Source organism: Diabrotica undecimpunctata, chromosome 1, assembly GCF_040954645.1.
Source record: "Diabrotica undecimpunctata isolate CICGRU chromosome 1, icDiaUnde3, whole genome shotgun sequence".
In the NCBI taxonomy this organism is placed as follows: Eukaryota; Metazoa; Arthropoda; class Insecta; order Coleoptera; family Chrysomelidae; genus Diabrotica; species Diabrotica undecimpunctata.
In genome coordinates, this window is record NC_092803.1 from 132,601,448 (window position 1) to 132,623,987 (window position 22,540).

General features: G+C 31.3%; 1 protein-coding gene across 1 annotated transcript in view; it reads left to right on the forward strand.

Annotated features, from left to right (window-relative positions):
- Nucleotides 1-20,241, forward strand: part of LOC140435181 (uncharacterized) — a 60,080-nt gene extending 39,839 nt beyond the window's left edge. Inside the window, exons 10-14 of the mRNA XM_072523958.1 lie at nucleotides 2,436-2,612; nucleotides 2,973-3,091; nucleotides 7,127-7,378; nucleotides 13,447-13,677; nucleotides 19,850-20,241. Of these exons, the coding sequence (XP_072380059.1) occupies nucleotides 2,436-2,612; nucleotides 2,973-3,091; nucleotides 7,127-7,378; nucleotides 13,447-13,677; nucleotides 19,850-20,241 (1,171 nt within the window). The remainder of the gene's footprint in view (nucleotides 1-2,435; nucleotides 2,613-2,972; nucleotides 3,092-7,126; nucleotides 7,379-13,446; nucleotides 13,678-19,849) is intronic.
- The last annotated feature ends 2,299 nt before the right edge of the window (nucleotides 20,242-22,540 follow it).

Consider the following 22,540-nt stretch of genomic DNA (forward strand, 5'->3'; position numbering starts at 1 on the left):
TCAGCTCCTATACATAAGAAGTATTATGGACTCACATTGGCAACCTTTTAATAATTTTTAAACATATTTTATTTGACTAGTATGCAGTTTTAAAACCTGATGTTGTCTTAATTATATATACAAACACGATGACCACATTTGCTACTATGTATAGGACCCCTTTACTCAATTTTGCGTTCAAACCTGATCGTGTATCTTCCGTAATCGGTTATTAATATTTTTTATAGTACTAGATGCTTCAGTCACTTTTTTAGTTCGATAAAAAAGGGTATTGCTACTAGCCTAAATTTTTTTTGTGTTGGTACACTCTTTATATGAACATATGTGAAGTTTTATTTCAATCTGTCATCAGTTAATTTTTTCATAAATATTTATTTATTTCATCAGTATGAATGGAAAAAATCTAGTAATGTGCAGTAATTGAATTTTTATTTTTGGAAGGTTTGATGGTAAATGAAAATTATGAATGAATATTAAAAGTGTATAAGAACTCTTCGACTTCAATCAGTATAGTAAAAAGATGGGTTGCTGAATTTAAACGTGGCCGTACAAGCCTTGAAGGTGATCCATATGAAGGACATGGAAACCATGCCAAAAACAGCAAAAGTACCAGAAATTGTAGAAAAAATACAGAATATCGTATTATAAAATCGTAGATTAATTTAAAGATATTTAGTAGAAGCCCTAGGCATCTGACTGGGCAGTACAATATTTTGACTGAAGTATGTTGTTTAAAAAATAAATAGCATCAGTTTTCTGGGATGCGAAAGGAATTTTGTTGGTGGATCATCTATACTAGATTCCCACCGATACAATTTTCATATTGATAAACCCAATTTCATCATCTACTATAACAATACATAAAACTCCTATTTCCCGAAACGAAATCAGAAGATTTCTAATTGTCCAAACCAAATTCAGATTTCTGCTTTAATCTGTGCCCTCTAAAAATTGCAAGCAAATAAGACGTTGATAAATATGTAATTAGAGACATGGGGAATCTAAAATTGCACTCCACAACATATCTCCTCAACTAAGCAAAAATCCTTAGCGAATTGGTTTCTAGTACTCATAAAGAGTATACCAAAATAAAAGGAAAGACCCTCCCACAACTAATGTTGTGGAATGCAATTTATCAACGCCTTATTTGCCTTGCAATTTTTAGAGGGCACAGATTAAAGCAGAAATCTGAACTTGGTTTGGACAATTAGAAATCTTCGGATTATCATCAGATCTATTGCGTCCATATCGAAGCCATTTTAGTGTTGCTTTTCTTACGACAGGAAAGATTGATTTTACGTTCAGAGCGGTTGTGAATATCCGCTCCGAAGATTACTTTTAGGATGAAATACGTATAAGCGGATACACAAACGCACTGTACGTGAAATCGAATTTTAACTGCCTTTCCTTTTATTTCGGTATACTCTTTATGAGTACTAGAAACCAATTCGCTAAGGATTTTTGCTTACTTGAGGAGATATGTTGTGGAATGCAATTTTAGTTTCCCCATGTCTCTAATTACATCTTTATCAACGTCTGTTTTGCCTGGCAATTTTTAGAAGGCACAGATTAAAGCAGAAATCTGAATTTGGTTTCGACAATTAGAAATCTTCGGATTTCGTTTTGTGATTTATCATCAGATGTCGCTATTGCGTCCATATCGAAGCCAATTTAGTGTTGCTTCTCTTACGACAGGAAAGATTGATTTCACGTTCAGAGCGACTGTGAATATCAGCTCTGAAGATTCCTTTTAGGATTAAATACGTATAAGCGGATACACAAACGCACTGTACGTGAAATCAAATCTTAACTGTCTTTTCTTTTAGTCCTATTTCCATCTACTTTAACTTTTGATTTACTTGTAAATAACTTTAAACCTTTTCTATTTTCATTTTTTAACTTTTGACTATTATTTTGAAATTTAGACATTTCAATATTCTCTACTATACCAGTTGAAAATAAACTATATCTTAATTGAGAATACGTTAGATTTGAAGTTTATTATATATTTATATAGGTATTAATTATATTTGGTGAGAAGTGATAGCATCTCCCATATTGGTGTCCCTTCTCTTGAATGGAGCGATCAACTGGAGCAACTTATTATATGTTGTCTCATCCATTCTCAAGTAATTATTATGCAATAAATACGCTAAAGCGCCAGTTCTTCAATCAAATTAACAAGACTTCTTTTTTTTTCTATTTGCAAATCATTCTTTTTACCACCTGCCTCTTCGTTTCCATTTTTTTATATAAATACAAGATTTTATCAAAAACCTAGCTTTCTACTTCTTCCATAGAAAAAAACAAAACATAATTACACTAGCTACGGGTTATTACACATTTTTTTCTCGAAACCAATACTTTTTCTGTAGTTACTTAAATTATGTTATTTATGCTCACTGTACATTTTTTTATCTGTTTCTTACTTTTAGATGTCAAACCTTATCAGCACCAAACGTCAAATTTAGCACTGATGAGATAAAAGAAGATAGTGATATAAATAACACTACTTTGGAAGAAAAATTAAAGTTTGCCAAAAACAGAGAATTAAAAAAGATTAGAAATACTATAATTTTATATCTACCCAAATTAAAAATAATATATGAGAAGTAAGTTTACCAAAAACATTGTTTTATAAACTTTAAACAGTTTAATTTTTGTAAACTTTTTTGTTATAGTAAATTTTAACGTTTTTAGTTACTACCTACAACATTACGATAGACATATCAGACTTCAGCTCGAAGATATAGTTTGAAAATATTATGTAATATTTTCTGTATATTACAAAAATATATAATAATTATATTACAATAATATATTGTAATATAATTATTATTGCATATGTATATATATGTTGTGCACTATATTGGTGCGCATATCATTACCTGGTAATCGAGAACTACTTTCTGAGAATCGTTGTTACACTACAAAAAAAAGATTATTCTTTTGATTAAGTAAGTCTATTTTAGGTACGCTACCTGTTCTCAGTATTGGTTAGAAGAAACTGATGTTAAATTAAAGTTCAAGCCTATTTTGGTACGGTTTTTCTTGTGGCAATTCTTCAGAGACATCCAAATACCTGAAAATGGTAAGTGTAATTGGATACGTACTTAATCACCTTTAGTAACCGATATACAGGGTGAGTCATAACTAATGGGACATAGACTAAGGACAGGTTATTTGGACCAAAATATGGCTATTGGGCCTAATATGCCTTAATAAAATGTTGCTGAGAAAAAAGATACAGGGTGTTAAAGTTAATTTTTGTTTTTCGTTTTTTTGCTAATAGTTTCCCTGTATATTTATAAATTGCTATCAAAATTGGCACAGAGGCATAATCTTAGACAAAAAATAGTATTTTATTTACAATTCCACTATCAAATACCAAACTAATAAACAAAGTTGCAACTAACGTAAGGTTTCCGTTTTGACGATAAATCAAAACTAAATAAACTTCAACTTAAAAGAACTCACAAAAACTCAATCTAAATGTTCTACATGGTCTCCTCCAATTTCTATGCCTTTTCTAATTCTTTTTATAAAGGATTTTCGGACGTTAAAAAATATATTATTCTGTCCCTTTATAAGATTAGCTGCATTTTGAATGTATCTCCAAAGTTCCTCTCGTGTATTAATTTAATTGGCATAAACAAAGGACTTCATATGTCCCCAAAAATAAAAATCTAGCGGGTTGTACTCAGGACTTCTTGGTGGCCATTGAAAATCACTGTCTCTGCCAATCCATCGTTGAGGAAATATGTCATTAAGATGATTTCTAACAGCTAATGAAAAATGAGGTGGCGCTCCATCCTGCATAAACCACATTTTTCTTCTTACATCCAGTGACAGATGATCTAAAATATCACTAAGAGTATTTTCCAAAAAGAATAAATAAGAATCTCCATTTAAATTCGGAGGAAGAACATAAGGCCCTAGTAGTTGGTCGCCTATAATGCCACACCAAATATTCAATTTAAACTCATGCTGAAAATGTCTAGCTTTAATAGCATTTTCTTCTTACCAATAATGACTATTTCGCCAATTAAAAACCCCTCGTCTGGTAAAAGTTGCTTCGTCGGTGAACATAATATTCTTAATAAAGTGTCTGTCATTGCGATGTTTATTCAGAATACGTTGGCAAAACTGTAACCGTCGTGGAAGATCTGTTGGAAGTAAATTTTGAACAGGAGTGAAGTGATAAAAATGAAGGTTTTTTTTTTAGAATTCTAACAATAGACGACTGACTTACTCCTGTTGCTGCTGATAGATGTCGTGAACTTATTCCAGGATTTTCATCTACTCGAACCAAAAGTTCATCTCCTTGATTAGGTGTGATTTGTTTCGGTCGACCACCCCGATTTTTAGTGTGAAATGACCCAGTTTCACCTAAACTACGATATAATCTTGCAAAAGTTTTGTGATTTGGTTGCCTTCTGTTTGCGTATAACATTCCATACCTTCTGGCTGCCGAGCGACCGCAAAAATTTTCTTATGCGTATACGCAAATCATATCTCGCATTTCTTCATTAGTAAAATTATTGTGACGAGGCATTTCAATCAAAAAAAGTAATGATTACTTTTAAAAAATGCAACATTACACTACACTGTCACATCAAAAATAATTTACTCTGAACAAATGACATTTACCAACAACAATTATCTGACAGTCCAAAGCATACTTTTCATAAATGAAATAATATTTGAAATCCTTTTTTAAGACTCTAAGCAGTTCGACTGCGTTTTTATCGAAAACGGTTGAAATTATCATGTTTAAACAAGAGCACCAATTTTACGTAAAAATGATGTTTACGTCATATTTTCTAATAAAAATTCCTAAAAAGTTTCATCAGAAAAAGTTTAGACTCAATTTAGCAATTTATAAATATACAGGGAAACTATTAGCAAAAAAACGAAAAACAAAAATTAATTTTAACACCCTGTATCTTTTTTCTCAGCAACATTTTATTAAGGCATATTAGGCCCAATAGCCATATTTTGGTGCAAATAACCTGTCCTTAGTCTATGTTCCAATAGTTATGACTCACCCTGTATACATACATATATAAAAGTAAAGTATTGCATTTCATTTTAATTCCTATTCCACCATTATTCTACACGTGTTTCGGGTTATTCAACTCCTCATCAGGAACACTTGTGGAAGTTTAAACTTAAATAAAATGCAGTCGAGTATTTGGCCGTTATTATTAAAATAATAGCCTGGTACATAAGTAGCGGTAGCGGTATCTACACGAAGTAATAATGTTCTCTAGGTAAACAGTGAAAAATATAGTGTTTTTCAAAGGTGAATTGTAGATGCCTGTCGGAGTAAAAACTTATTCCTATCGTCGTTCAACAGCCTCCAGCAAGAGGCTTTGAATTTACGATTCATCTAATTTGCTATGGGTAGCGGATAAGAACTCCTTTGGATAGCCCTATCAGGGAAAATAAATTAATCCCTGCCCTCAGCAGATTTCAGTGGTTTCCTCACCCGGGAAACTAGTACCTGCTTAGGGTCCCTTATCCAGGGTCCCGGATGAAGTCCACAACGGCAGACACGGCGGAGAAGAATACCTTCGGTACGGCGTGGATGGCGGAAGTGGCAATCCCCTGATTTTAGGGATTGTATAGAATCACTCGCCAATAGCAACCAAAGATGCTGAAATTAAAAGAAGAACACAACTGGCATGGGGCGTTTTCGGCAAATTAGCATATATCTTGAAAAACACCTCCATTCCTGTAAACTTAAAGAAAAAGGTGTATAACACATGCATACTACCAGTTTGTACTTACGGCTTGGAGACAGTAGCCCTTACCAAAAAATCTGCTAAAAAATTAGAAACAACGCAAAGAGCAATGGAACGAATCATGCTTGGAATATCACTAAGAGACAAGATTAGAAACACCGAGATAAGACGTAGAACGAAGATTAGGGATATTGTGGAAGAAACTACAAAAATGAAATGGTGCTGGGCAGGTCACGTAGCCCGATATAATGACAACATGTGGACACGGAGAATTCTAGAATTGAGACCAAGGACGACAACAAGAAGTATGGGAAGACCTCAAAAACAATATGACATAAGAACAGTGGCAGGCAAACAGTGGATTAGATTGGCGCAAGATAGAGAAAGATGGAAGCAATTGGGAGAGTCGTACATTCAGGAATGGATGGAAAATGGTTGACAAAGATCTAATTTGCTATCGAAGTGAGTCTTACTTCGTATAAATATATATATATATATATATATATATATATATATATATATATATATATATATATACATATATTGTTTATGTAGAAAAAATAGAAGTAGCTGGTTAATTAAATACAGCCGTAAAAAATTCCAGATGTATATGATGTAAGAAAATCTCCATCGGCATAATTTATAAATTATTATCAGCACAAAAGAGAAGCACCTACCCCTTTGAAATGTTGTAGATGTTATCAGCTAAGAGAAACAGGCGTCGAGTCTCGTTGCCGTCGCGTGAAGACGCGGGCAATAATGAGATTTTGGGTTTTGTGACTTGTGGATGTGCATGTCGTGAATTTTGTCTGAGTTATACTCCGTTAGCAGGAACGATCACCCTATTCACGTGAATCGGCATGCCACACAACCCTGTGGGAATATCTTCGAACATCGTATCGCACACCGTTTAAGAGACTTAATAAATAATTACGTGATTGTCAAATTAATTTTTTAAAAAAATTGGACTCGAGCGTTTTGGGGTAAATTATTGATTTTCTCACAGATGTGTGGATAATCTTATGCAAGTGATATTAAGATATGATAAAATATATGGATATAGCCAATTTTACCGGGGGAAATTTATAGAAGACAAATATGGAAATAAGATCATTTATTACGAATATTTAGAATATTCAAAAAATCATGATTTTTAATTTGTACTTTGTTGAAGATGACATCCGATAAGTATTTAAACCATTTCCTAAGATGCCTTGACCTATCGATCCTAAGGAGCCATGATATTCGTCTTCTATATTAAAGGAGACCGCAAACCAAGACTACAACCAATATTTTAAACATTTAGATATAGATTCAAAAGCTGAAACATCCTGTAATAAAACAAAATGCCGACATGTTTAACCAATATTTGTTTTTAGGCATTCAACTTATTGATATTGATGATTTTTTATGGAAAAATCCAGAGAGCTGCCTGGGCTCTGCTCATTATCCATTCGACCCAATTTACTTTTACCAATTTTTAATGTACCTGATGGGAGCTACTTGGTTGACCTTTTTAACAAAAAATTCAGGAAAATTTGAAGTAATGACTGACAGTGAACATTCTTCTCCATCAAGAATATTTAGAGACTTTTTAGACAAAAAGCTTGACTCTATAGTAATGATGAAAGGTAGGTTACACAATACAAAAACTAAGGGGTAACTATTGAAAATAAAGTTTAAAATTATTAAGTAAATTATACAGGGTGCGGCATTAGTGTAAGGAAGTCTAATTACTCATTTGCCGAAAGAGTTACAAAAAAAATAATGAGGTCAAAGTTGAAACTAGATAAGACCTGTTTTTGAAAATATTTTCTCTTCTTTTGTGTCAGATTTGTTGTCCAGCCCAATTGGAATGATTATAGATTGACAAATTTCTTCAATGTTATTATCAACAATCCACAAACTTTCATCCTCTTTTTTTACGTGGTTTACAGCATTGATCCAGTTATCTTTTGTTACGTTTTTTATGAAATTTAATAGAAGTTGTTTGACATCCCTCAATATAAAAGTTGTATTTTATCTGATCATTTTCTACTAGAGACCATATTGACTCTATTGGATTTAGTTGACAATGATAAGGTGGCAAACGTAATACCGTTATTTTTTTTTTGTTTTTGCCATTTCGTCAATCACATATTTTTTATAGTACGATTTTTACAAAGCAGCACTTTGTAATAATTTCGTTTTAAGCATAGTCTAATCATAAGTTATTGTTTTGCGTTGAAGCCAGTCTATTAATTACTTTTTTCCATGAGACCGTCGGTAACTTTTCCACTAATTTTGAGTAATAGCTGAAGTTGTCGAAAACAACGACACCATTATTTGGTAAAAAATTCAATACCAAAGAAAACTTATCCTCAAAAACATCGGAGTTTATTTCTTTGTGGTAATCCTTAGTGGATTTTAAAACGTATTAACCATTCGCGTGACAATTATTCTTCGACCCTTTCCTGAGGTAGCATTTAAACCAATAGAATATCGTTCTAGAAAAACTTGGAATATTTTTATATTCCTATACTTTTGAAATGTTATGATTTTCATTTAGTTAGGTTTCATCTAAATATAAATTTCATCAATTTCAAAAATCTTTAAATATTGCTTTCGCTAACAAACAATCTCTCCTGTATTAATTGTCCAATATAGGTTGTTTTTTCTTAACTCAAAATTAACATTTTATGTTATATGTTTTGAAGACTGGTTTAAAAAAATCAAAATTTCACAATGACTGGTCAATTAAAGTGATAAATTGTATTGATCACACGAGAATTTAAAAAAGAGAAAAAATCGCGCAACGTTTATTTATTGACCAGATTTATAAAAACTGACTTCATTAGCGGCAAAATACAAAAATTGCTCAAGAAAGCGATATTTCTGAGAGAACCGTTCATTCTACGAAAAAAGTGCCAATTAACATTTGTGTTCAAAATTATCTTAACTACATTTTTTATTTAAAACATTTTTTTACGGCTTACAGGTTCTTGGTAAATCGATTTTTTTGAGGTTTACCCTTCTACGAGGGGGCTTTTAGGGGGAAGCCCGGGAGTAAAGGTGGTAAACTTTTTTGCAACTTTTTTGGGGTCCCAAAATTGATATTCTCGGCATAATTCTGCTTTTTCGTTTTAATTTTAATGGTCAAATCTTTGACGACTGAACTAAATAGTCTGAAAAAAAAAGCGGCTTTCAAACATCTTTCCCATTGTGCTACAACAGGTTCTGATGGAAGTGGAATATTTGGAAGCATTTTTGTATAAACTTGAATTATTATAGGAGATTTGAGGAATAATCGTTTATGCTTAATATCAGGGAGTTTACAAAAGAAACTGTTTTCTAATTTCTTCCGCAAACTTATTTCACTCCATATGCTAAACAAGTAAGGTGTATTAAGTTAGTATAAAATATTTTTAAAATTTGTCCTGCCCTGATCATATTATGTAGTGCAGCATCGGATAAAAGAAGCAATGATTTATGGCTTGAAACAGCTGCAGGAAGAAAAGTTGGTTTTTTCCAATTGCTTGCTTGAAATTAAATAGGATTTTGGTAATATCTGATGGCATAAAACACCAATAATTAAATTAGATATGTATTCTTGACGAATCAGTGCTTTCATCAATACACACGTAGAAGTAATTGTCACTAATATTAGTTTTTATATGATCTATTACTGACGAGTACAACGAGTTGACATGGTTTCCCTCTAGAGTCCTTTCACTTGGAATATTCAATTTACAATTTTTTTTTTAAAGAAGAAGTTGTTTTACCTGGATAATTTTAAAAGCGGTATATTTGACCGAAAAGACTAAAAAACCGAAGTTTGATATTTTTCTCTAGATTTAGTTCTGTCTTTTTTGTCTAAATGTGATGCAGTTCTGACATATTGACCAATCTGAAATTTCTTTTCGCATGCAATATGTAATTAATTTTTTAAAATAAATAACCAGAGTAAGAACCGATTCCTTTATTATCTTACCCTAAACGCACCAAGAGAAGAAATTCCATTTAAGTAACTGCACGATTATTACATAGGCGTCACTGATATTTCAGCATTAGTTAAATTATTTATTTTATAATAAAATATGCATAAATAGGCATCGGTGTTATATTAAAATTTAATAATATTATTCCCGTTTTATTAACGTTAATTTATACAATCATTAAAATGTTTTAAATAACATATTTTTAGGAGAACATTTTTAAAGTTTAAAACTGTGTGATTATGTTAAAATACATCTAACAATTAATCAGTAATAAAAAGATAAAAATTTGCTATATTGGTTGTTTTACGTTTTTTAAATTTATATCGCATATTTAGGTATCAATTGTGTTTTATTCATCTACATGGACTAAAAAAGTTTTTCCCCTGCGAAGAAGGACTTATCACGTTTTTTTCCTATAAAATCATTGGCTGTCTATTTTTTGTAAAAAATAAAACGGAAATAGAGCAAATATATTTTTAATGCAAAATATATCAAATGAAACATTGTCATAAAAAACATTTTACAATATAATTCCATGTCGCATGCCAATGTTGCCAACTACTAGGATTACATGGACTTACAAACGTTTTCCCCTGTTTGGAATGGACATCTCAAGTTCTTTTCCTGTACAGGGTTTTTTCAAATACTTTCTAAATCTTTTGACTTATCAAGTTATTACTCTGTATTGTGTTACTCTTAGAAACTATGTAATTAAAGCTACAACGTCATATTAAAAACGAGAAATGTCAAAAATTGGACTTTTCAAGTTCTTTCCCTGTGGCCTTCAAATAATAAATTAAACACTAGTACTAAAGTACTAAATTAAAGTACTAAATTAAATATTTAGTACTTACAACTTTTCCACGAACTGAACAATAAATTTTATCCATATCCATAGATAGCTCTTTGTAAGGTTTAATCCAAGTAGCGACACTAGTTATTTTCGGCATTTAAAAATCAAAATAGGTAACAAATTAAACAAGCTTGACTGGCGATGCTTAAGTTTTCACTTTCACTTTTGAGAAAAAAATGAATTGGAAAAAGGAAATTTTATTTATTCCCTACGCAATAAACGTTTGAAACACCCTTTTATTACGGGAGTATAATCGGTTACCTGCTACAACTATACCAAGAATATTGGGTAGTATCAATAGGTACTATCGGTAATACTGAAGACTGAAATATGGAAATAAAATAAACTTGAAATTTCCAGTTACTTAGTCATACCAATATCAACGGTTAGATAAATACTATTTAAAATCCGCAATTCGAAATAAATTGATGTTTATGCATTTTCTGCAATTTTTGTAAAACTATGCAAAATCTCCAGATATTTGCATAAAATATGCAATATGTGCATTTTATATATTTGTCTATTAATGAACAATGGTGTTATAAACATTTAAGACAATATTTTTGTTTCTCAGATAATGTTGCCGGTTTTAAGTTTAGCAACAACAAATTAAAACTATGATGCCATCTTAACGCATGGACTAAACTGCTAACTGATAACACAGACGGTATCAAATTCTTCGAAACTTTCCTACTTGGTCGGTAGGTAGGCAGATTGATGATTACCCTAAAGATGATTTGTCATAATAATCAAAGTCAAATAAATGATTATCCTCGAATGAGACAAAGTGTTCTATGAATTTCATAGTATAGGCCTTATAAATACAACAATAGTACCAATGTTAAAAGCGAGAAGTTGCTTCGAGAAAAAATTAAAGAGCGGAAAGAAAATACAAGCAATTATCTGTCTGAGATAAAACTTTTACAAAATTCGTGCTTTCTATTTTCTTATTATTATTAGTGAAATGTTGAGAGTTTTTAATTTCATGGGGTCTTTTTTTAAACTATATTTAACTAAATAAATTAATGTATAATTCTAACTAATTTTAAAAAAAAAGCTTATTTCTTTTAACTTGATCCGCAAGGCAATGGTTTATGGCATCGACGGTAACTCTTATGACTTATGACCTATTTAAAGATTTGCATTTGTAACTAGCTTCCAGTACCACAAAGGGCGGTACTGTCACCGTGTCACCTCTACTGTACACAATATATACAGCAGACATACCTAGAACACCAGGTACATTACTAAGTCTATATGCCGACGACACAGTGATAGCGTCCAAATATAGAAACATAGACATCGCGGTAAACAACCTACAAACAGCATTAGACGACATAGAAGAATGGAGTTTAAAATGGAACATAGCTTTAAACTTCGAAAAGACGCAGGCTGTACTTTTCAAAAAGAGGCACCAGCAACCAGAAGAACAAGTTACTGTACAAAACAACCCCATCAAGTGGAAAAGCGAAGCGAAATACCTCGAAGTAATTATGGACAAAGGCTTAACGTTTAGTAAGACGCTTAAAGCGTCAATAAGAGGCCTAGCAGGAAGAAAAAGTAAACTAAGAATGAAAATAAAGGTAAGACTAATAAACAGTATAATTCTTCCTATACTAACATATGCATCTCTTGCATGGGGACACATATACAATACATCCAAAAAGAAAATACACACAACAGCAGCCTAAGAGAAGCAGCCAACGTCCGAGATACGTTGCAGAAAGATCTCTTCAGAGAATTGCAGCAAATCAAAGTGACTGAGATCATAAAAGAAAAAGCAAGAACAAAGTTCGCAGAGATAGAGAATCATCCAAGTCACATATTGCGAGAGATGATGAGGTATGACACTTTTCATAGATGGAAGCACAAAACAACGAAACAACCAATAATCGAATAACACCAAACATATACTAGAGAGAAAATAATAAAAACACCAGAGAGAAAACAAAACACCAGAGAGAAAACAAAACACCAGAGAGAAAACATACAAAAATAACAAAACAACACACTAAGAAGACAGTTCGTAGCTCGAAAAAACTCGTGGACAACCGCAACGAAAAGCGTGAGCCCAGTTGATTTAAGTGGACAAATTTTATATTGTCATATTTTTTCAATATTATAATATAAACATTTATTAATTTAATTTTTTTTGTTTCAGGCAACCTACAAAAAAACACAAAAAACGGCCTAGGCAACCAAAAAAATAAAAAAAAAATACTAACAAAAACCGGCGCCAGCCAATAAAAAGAAATTAACAAAAACCCCAAAACCCAGGCACGTAGGGCCCAACCCCTTGAGCACCGAGTCTCCGAACTGAACCTAGCTCAGAGCGGAGACTTGAGGCCCAAGTAAGCAATTTTTAGTTCGCGGATAAGCCACATTAAGATAACAGGATCATAGCGACAATGCGCTGTCCTGAGTTTTATTCGGTTAGGAAACCATGTTGGAGTTCTATTACCCAGGACTCCCACATGAAGAGCATTTGGCTGATAGTTGTGCCCCTATCGCGGATCAGAGACTTCTAGAGGAAAAGGGATGGTCTGGAGCATTGGAGCGCGGTGGAGTGACTCCTGTTTTCACTCGAGTTAATACACCTCGCTCCAATGAATTGTTACACCCGAACGTAATTCTTAGGGGTGAGCATGTCTCACAGGCTGAGTTTAATTAAATTGCATCCTTGCCTGCTAGCTACCAGTTGCAAAAAATAGACTCTAATAGGTGTGGTAGAAATTTTTCTTTTGTATGTTTCCGACTGTGTCAAAACTTCCAAGACTGAGTTAGCAGGCTATATTATTATTTAAGATTAAATTATTTAATTTCTGATTTTGCCACTTAAATCTAATTATTAATTGACTACATTTTTTAGACACTGCTCTGTTAGATCACTTGCACACTGTGCCACTACAATCAATGTATAAAACATATGTCAGCATTGGTGAACCCATGACAGTCAAAGCATTTTTAAACGCAACTTGTACGAAAGATGGTGAAGATCCACCTTGTTATTACGCAATTAATTCATTAGCAAAGACACATACAACTCTGAGGAATGGGTTTAATGCTGTTCCAATAGGACATCAAATAATGTATTTGCATGGTAAATACCTGTTTTCGTTAAAATTCATAAAATTTTTTGCTTTATAAAAAAATTAAATTTCTTTATGGTCTTTTATTATTCTATATACCAATTCCATTAGTAATTCGATGTTAGTGTTTTAAGTATTTTTTAAAATTATTTAATGATTTTATAGTGACTATACGTGGGGTTGCTGACCCTGAGACAATGTCTCTGTATGGGCTCTAGATGGCAACTGGGTATCCAGAAACTCTCGTGACAAACGACGACCGAAGATTCCTCAGATAATTTTAAAACGATATAACCCAATTCACGTAGTCCAAAAATACTTCCCAAGGGAGCTAGAGGCCTTTGAAGATGGCACCTTGTAATTAGTTTTTTTTTTAAATGCTTCCATAGCGCTTTAGATGACAGATGAAATGGTAAATAAACATAAATGCTTTAGTTTTAAAATATTTATTTTCATTATGTATATTAAGATCATTTATCAACTAATTCTTGGAACTTCCGGTGCACATAGAAAGTAACAGATATTTCTTTAATTTTTCTTTTAGTTTCTATTTAGAAAAACAAAAACTGGCATGATTATTTATCATCCAGAGTAGAATCGATACCATCAAGTGCGAATTTCTAGTACCGGCGTCCGTTTTGAGTAGATCAACGGTTATTTTCACGCATAGCTTTTTTGTCTTTAGCATTTAAGTATTTGTGATACTAGATAATTAAATGTTTAGATATCTAAATACTAAAAGGTACTCTTACATTAGGCCTGTACTGTTTTCTAAAAAAATCGATTTAAAATTTTTTCGCTTCTTGTCATAAAAGTTAAACTATTTTTTTTAACATCCCATTTATTTACAATCTGTAATAAGGATTACAATAAGTAAATTGTTTAATTAGATTACAAGAGACTTGCAGGAGACTGTCCAGTGACAATAAACTATTAAGTCATAATTTTTGTGACAGAATTATTTGTATGTAATGTTTATAATAAATAAAAAAAAATTTAAATTCTCGGGTCTGCGGAATAAAGCACATAAGTCAAAATAGGTTACTTTTCAGGATACACAAAAAAGTAATTTGTGATTTATTGACAATTAGGTAACAAATAATTTTTGTGTGTTATAAGTTACTTTCTTGGCTTCAAACTATTACTACAATAAAACATAATACAAAACACTTGGAAAGTATTTTATTTGACTTATGTTCATTGATTCAATACAACAGAATGACTTATGTATTTAAGTTTTCTACAAAATTATACATATTATTAACATAGTTTGTTTAAAATTCGGGTTCTTGATCATCTTCCGCAATATCTGGATCTGTGTTACGCAAATTTTCTGTTGAAGGTAAGTCTTTATAAAATTGGTGAAAAATATCTGGTATCAAAGGCAGCAGTGACAACAAGTCGTTTCTTTTCTCCTTAGAAATTGGCATTGGCTGATTAGAAATTACGGATATTATATCAGGGATCGCAGCAGATCCTCTACGTTTCAGATTTAAGGATTTAAATGGCACATCTCTGTGTAAGCAATCTTTGAATAAAATAACACCAAAATATTTTTCGTACCTTAACCACTTTGTCTGTAGCCATTTAAATTGTTCATTATTTACATCTTTACAACGGACCTTTAAGAAGAGAAGAAAAATCTAAAAAGTCTGTTATCTTCATATGAACTACATCAAATTTGGGACTGCTAGATTTTATTAGCTGCATCCAGTCATGGGAATGGTAAATCTGTATTTCGGTTTTTTTTCTTTTTCTTTTCAATTATGCTATGATCGGTGTCCACTTCTAGATGACTATGCCCCGGTATCATAAACTTATGGTCTATTGTATCGATATTGATTGTTTGTAGAACCCATGTGAACATTGCACTTACGTGGGAGTTTCTATTTTGACCAGCACATGTGTCAGAGTAGAAGATGACGTGTTTTACGGTTGGCGATAAGGAGGTCTGCAAATGTTTGTATAAACAGGAGGCAATTTGGTTAGCCCCTCGAGCAGCAATGGTTTCGTACCACACATAGCACAAGGCTTTTCCAGTTCTGTTGTCATGTATTGTTAGGTTGTAAGTCCACAATTGTCTTTTATAAAAAGCAACTGAGGAACTTAATGATGGTGTCGGCAGACACTGTTGTAAATCAAATGTGAAAGTCTGCACTGTGATGTCATCTTTACTTAGTTGTGTATAAAATGTTTTCTCCTGATATGCCTGATCTGCTGATATTTTATGCCTGTCGTGTTCACCAACAAGTTTGGCTTTAGATTGTTCATCTGTACAAAGTTGTATTTGCATTTGAAATTTATCACAAGTGAAACAAGTGTCAATTCTAGGCTTTTTAAATGATAGTTTCATTTTGTGGAATCCTTGTCCATAGATCTTGATAGAAACTGGATTTTTGTGGCATTGTTTGTACAGTTCATGCATTCTTCGTAATGTTAAGTGGGATGGTAAATATTTCTTCGAAGTAGTGTTTCTTGTATAATGGCTTTCATAGGATGGAAATGATTTTATATGAGATTTTATCTCCTCTCGTTTTTCATCTGAAATTGTATGTTTAGGTGTGAAATTAATGCCACGCATATCATCAGTCTGTGTACAAACAACAGATGCTCTTTTTTTAATGCCACTGTCTTTATGAAGTTGTCACTTTCATCCAAAATCTTTAATAAACAACCTCGACAAACTGGTTGACGACTACCATTGACAAGCAAAAAATATTTGTAAGCTTTCAGTCTAAACTTTTCCTTTGCTGGATCAAGTGTGCGCTGTCTTGCTGTAGTTTTATCTTGAATTTCCATTAATGATCCCATAAATGCTGCACGTTTGGAATATGATCCAAATTTCCAGTACTCTGTAAATATAGCTTGCTGTATCTCAGCTGATAATCGTTCTTTGCATTTCATTCGACATACTGTTAACTCTTTAACTCGTCTCTCGGGTATTACTTTCCCTTAAAGCGTTTTATATTCCAGACCTAAGTTACGTTTAATTTTTTTTTCTTTTTTCAATATACGTGATTGTGTAGGGTTAGTGCTAAGTTGTGGCGGATGTAAGGGCTGTTCCACGGTTTCTTCATCTGAAGACGTTGAGTCATCGGCCGACGGTTGATACTGAGGATCTTTTGTCGAATCATCACTAGAAAAGTCTCTTTCTTCATTACATTTAGTAAAAACACCGGATGAAGTTTCTTCTATTTCTCCTCCTTCAATACATTCAGTAAAACCACCTGATGAGGTTTCTTCTGTTTCTCCTCCTTCAATACTTTCTTCAATACATTCAGTAAAAACACCTGATGAGGTGTCTTCTGTTTCTCCTTCTTCAATACATTTAGCAAAACCACCTGATGAGGTTTCTTCTGTTTCTCCTCCTAAAACAAAAAAAAAAAAAAATAATTACAACATATCGGCATACCCCTGTTAACAAACAACCCTACAAATTTCTGCTACGATATAATTATTATCAATGTAAAAGACTTCTAAACCGTTCAAAATTTATAAGAAACGACAAACATATCCAATAGTAAATTTTTCTAGAGTTAAACGAGAGCTAGAATATAAAAAAATACCTATTGTAAATTTTCTAAAATAAAATCATTCCTTTTAGAAGTTGTAAATTAAAAATCGACATGGCACTAACAATCATAATATGATATTAACCTGTGTACTGAATAATCGTACAATGTTTTATTAGCATTCTATTGCTGCATGATTCATTCATTAGTAATCCAAGAAATCCAATCACACGTACATAATAATTACATACTAATAAAAATACTTACTTTCGTTATTTCCTTTAGATAAACACATTTTAACCAAATGTCTGGCTCTTTGTCCCAACATGCCGCTGTTTAACGATAACTATTATAACTTAGCTAAACAATGTTCTATATGCAATATCACCACATTCGCACACAAAATGTTATGTGAGACTACAGCTACAGCTGAGACCTGTGTTTATCTGAAATTTAAGAACGTTTGACCTTGTAGAATCAACTACGATTTGTGTATAATATGCCTGAGTTTATTAGGTGAATTACATATCTTACAATTTCATTATAAGTCATATATACAATACAGACGCCATTTCGTTTAGGTACCTTATAACATAAGTCGAGTTATGTGATTTAGTCGGTATTAGAACTGTAATGTAAGTGTATGTTGAAAAGGTACAATTTTCAGTGTGGTTATAAAGGAAGTAGATTGACTTATGTGCTTTGGTCAATTGATGAGTCAGACCGAAATGCGATCATTTATGTAGAAAACCAAATTTGACAAATTTTGACTTATGTGCTTTAGTCCGCCGATCCGACAATTTAAAAGTTTAAAATCTTGTTGGGAGATCGCTTGGAGCAAGACGTTTTAGCCTTCTATTTGCCTGGGGCCTCATAAGGTTCTTCGCTAGCCTGTTGGGTTGGTTTTGCAGTCGTCTTTCATATTTTTGGGAGTAACTGGCAATTTCTTCTTTGACAGTTTTCATCTGAAGATCGCGAAGTTAAACTATTAAGAGATAAAAAGTTTGGTAAAGGAAGCAAAAAATCAAATTAAAACAAAATTTTATTTATGGGTTTTAAAAATAAAGTGTTTATTGCAATAAAAGTATCAACGGTAGATAGTTATAAAATATGCTCAATGTGATGACCATTAGTCTCTATGCATAAATTTACCATTTTGCTTAGAGGACGCCGAATTCTTGCAAAAATTCCGCAGTTATTTGGATTTTGTATCAAAATGGAATAAAAAATGCTTTTATGTATCCTCAAACACAAGTATCGCAAGGATTCAAACGCCCATGTTGGCCAAGCAACTGGACCGCCTCTTCCAATTCGGTGGTCTTCGTAGTTATTACGTTATTAAAGTGGGTTGGACAGCCTTCACGTAGAAACCATAAGTTTTGCTGAATATTTAAAGGCACCTTATCTAACAAATCACGTAAAACATTTTGCAGGAAATTTAAGTAATCAGCACCATTTAAACGGGCAGGCAATTCCACAGGTCCAAGTAGATAGATAATACTCAACTACTCCCATCCAGACGTTTATGATAAACCTATGCTGATGCTTTCTTAAACATCGTAAAGATTGTCATTAACGTAGAATGATAATGTGCATTATCTATACTAAAAATTCCATTTTCTGTAAATGTAGCTTCGTCGCAAACCAAAATGTATCTAAAAAAATTTTCATTTAAATTTTTTCAGATTTTATAACCATCTAACGAATTCTTTATGAGCAGGAAAATATCCTTTTAGCATTACTTGTACCTTTTTAAAATGCAAAGGATATAAATTTTCTCCTTCCTATGGAATATTTTGAAATTATGGGATACATTGCAGATAGTCTTTAAATGCTAATTTCTGAATTTTTCTTAACTTCCATTAAAATAACATCTTCATTTGCTGCTGTTACATTATTATGTCGCTCTGTTTCATTATTTTTTGGGACCACAACCTGTTTCTCTTAATCGTTGATGAAGAGCTGTGAATGTTGAGTGACTGAGATGCTCACGATTGGGAAATTTTTTAGCGCATCTACCTTGTGCTGCTAGACCATTACATCTTATTTCGTATTCCTTATTAGTAAAAACCATTTTTGTTGAACTAAAATTGTTGTGTTTGAATGGCACAAAGTAAAAAATTAAAGATAAACTTCGCGAATTGATAACAATTTAACAATGAAAAACGTAGATTATACTTCTGTTGACTGTTCAAAGCTAACTAGTGCAATAAATATTTAACTTTTATGACTAAAAGTTAAAGACAAAAAAATTATGCGTTAAAATAACGGTTGACCTATCCAAAACGGATGCCTATGACGGTACTAGAAATCTGCAATTGATGAAATCGCTTCAAGTCTGGTTGATAAATAATCGTACCAGTTTTCGTTTTTCTAAATAAAATAGGTATTCAAAAATCTAAAGGTATTAAAAAAACTAATTACAAGGCGCCATCTTCAAAGAGCTCTAGCTCCCTTAGGAAGAATTTTCGTAATACCTAAGTGAATTGGGTTAAATTGTCATAAAATTATCTGAAGAATCTCCTGTCTTCGTTTTGTCAGAAGAGTTTCTGGACACCCTGTATTAAAAATTTTTTAATTACCTTTTTCGTAATTTCTTTAAAAAGCACATAATATAACAGGATACATATAAGATATGTTCATCCTTTAATTTGATTTTTTACTATTTTAGATTTTGAACCAATTAGCAGCAAAGAAAGTGAGGAGATTGAATACAAACAGGACAAATTTTATAATACTTTATACACCTTTCGAGTACTTGGAGAAAAAGTTATTTTAGAAACAATTAGTATCATATGCCCAACACTTAAAAACAGCGAACCTAGTGGTATAAAATATAAGATAACTTTTTTGGAATTTTTCGAAATAGTTATTCTTCTGGCCTATATTAAAGCTGAGAATGAAACGAAGAAAAGTCAAACGGCAACTGTAAAAGCTAGCGTGGCGGAAGTGAATTACAGACAGAAAATAAAGAGAAAAAAAGATGAAATAGATGTAAATAAACATTATAAATGCTTTAGTTTTAAAATATTTATTTTCATAATGAATATTAAGATAATTTAATAACTAATTCTTGGAAGTTACGGTGCACATAAGAAGTAAAAGATTCATTATTAAGTTTTAAAGTTTCATTTAAGGTTAAAATTGTTCTAATTTTTGCCACTAATACTATGTCGTGCGCATATCGTAAATTATTATTAATCGTAATTTGCTTTAGAACTACTTCTGATGTTTCGTTGTGTAGCGTTTATGGCATAATAGTTTCTGAATAGACAGTGTTCTCATCCATGCAGAGTTGTGTAGGTATTTTTGAAGGAGTATTCGTAGAAGTGCCTTACTAGTCCCCAGCATATTTCTAAATCCAAACTGTGTTATCTATATATATATATATATATATATATATATATATATATATATATATATATATATATTGATATGATATAGGAGAAAGAAAGGTATTGTTTAAAAAATTAATTTGTAAGTTATATACTAGATAATTTTAGATATAACAAGTATTTGGTTATTTTAAGAAGTTATATACTAGAGAATTTAATAAAAATATATTTATGTGAGGGCATTTTTAATAAATTAGCATATAATAAGTGTAAAAAGTTGTATTTTAATGTTGTAAATATATTTAAGTGAGCCATGTGCATAGGCAACCAACTATACAGTAAATTGACAGATAGAAATTAATCATAATACAATAACCCCACTAATAAAAGTGGGGTTATAATAATAATGTTAGTTTAAAATGTTTAATTTATATATATTTAATGATTTAAATGTTTATTCTGATCTGAAAAGCCTAAATGTCAACAAAATTATCAATGGAACATTAACGAATTCTCCAGAGTGCAGAGTGTGACCATTGTTTACGGTCGAATATTCTGGAATAATGATTATGTCGGTGGATGGAACAGATATTTTTTCGAGAACATCCATATCGAAGAAATAGAACAAATTGGAACATGATCTCTTACCAGATGGTTCTAGAATATCCAAAAAGATATAAATACCCGTGATTTGGATTCAAGATGGAAGTTTTTAGTCAGAAGTCAGGCCAGTTTATTATGAAAGTTAGTAGACACATTTAGTTAGTGAAGTAAATTGTTCAGAATTTTCAAGAAGTCAGTCAGAAAAGTTTAGTAAGAAATATGAAAGATTAGTTGGAGTCAGTGAATCAGTTACAAATAGTCAAATTGTTTAATATAGTGAGTTAAATGAAGATTAAAAATTATGCATATATTTAATGCACATTTATAATTATACACAAATAATTATTGAAGATTATAAAAGTATATTAGAAGAATATTGGATGGACATTGGAAGGAATTAAAATTATATTATGATTGGAGATTAGTATAAATCAACTTATAATAATTGGATATTGGTATATTGAAAAGAAGAATAAATATAAATGGTGTTTGCTGGTTTGCTTGGTGGTGTATAAATGCTGGTGAAGAAAACTATATCTTAAATTGGTAGAAGCTGATAATTGGAAAAATTATTTTCACAAAAACAAGGATAACCGAAGTACGAAGACATTCAGTGATGATTAGAATCTATATAGTGGAAAACAGTTCATTTAGGCATTCAGTGAAAGAAAGGTACAAAATTTTGTTAATATAATTTAGTTAGTGTCATAAAAATTTCAATTTTGAAGATAGTTTGTTTAAATTTTACATTGTCTATAGAATTTAATTAGTTTTATAAGAATATCAATTTAAAGATAGTTTATTTTAAATTTACATTGGCTAGATTAGATATATATGTGTGTTTCATAATAGTTATAATAAAGATAATTTAAAAAAGTAGTTACAAGCTAATTCTTTGAGAACCGCGATAAAAACCCTATATATATTATATTATTAAAAATACTCATTGCTCATCATTCAAACAAAAAACACATCATAACAATATATATATATATATATATATATATATATATATATATATATATATATATATATATATATATATATATATATATATATATATATATATATATATATATATATATATATATATATATAATATATATAACTGTTTTGGATGGGTTGGAGTCAATAAAAGGGCTATTGGGCTAATACATCTTCAAGATATTTAATATAAAAACGTTTTCTCCGAAAATTTTTATAATTTTGAAAACATTTTTTTTTAATACAAATATAATTGAATTTATAAATAAGTTAAAATAGCAAATTTATTTATAAATTCAATTATTTTTGTATTAAAAAAAAAATGTTTTCAAAATTATAAAAATTTTCGGAGAAACATTTATTAGATTAAAACGTTTTTATATTTAATATTTTGAAGATGTATTAGCAGTAATTTTTACTTACTAAACAAATTTTTATTT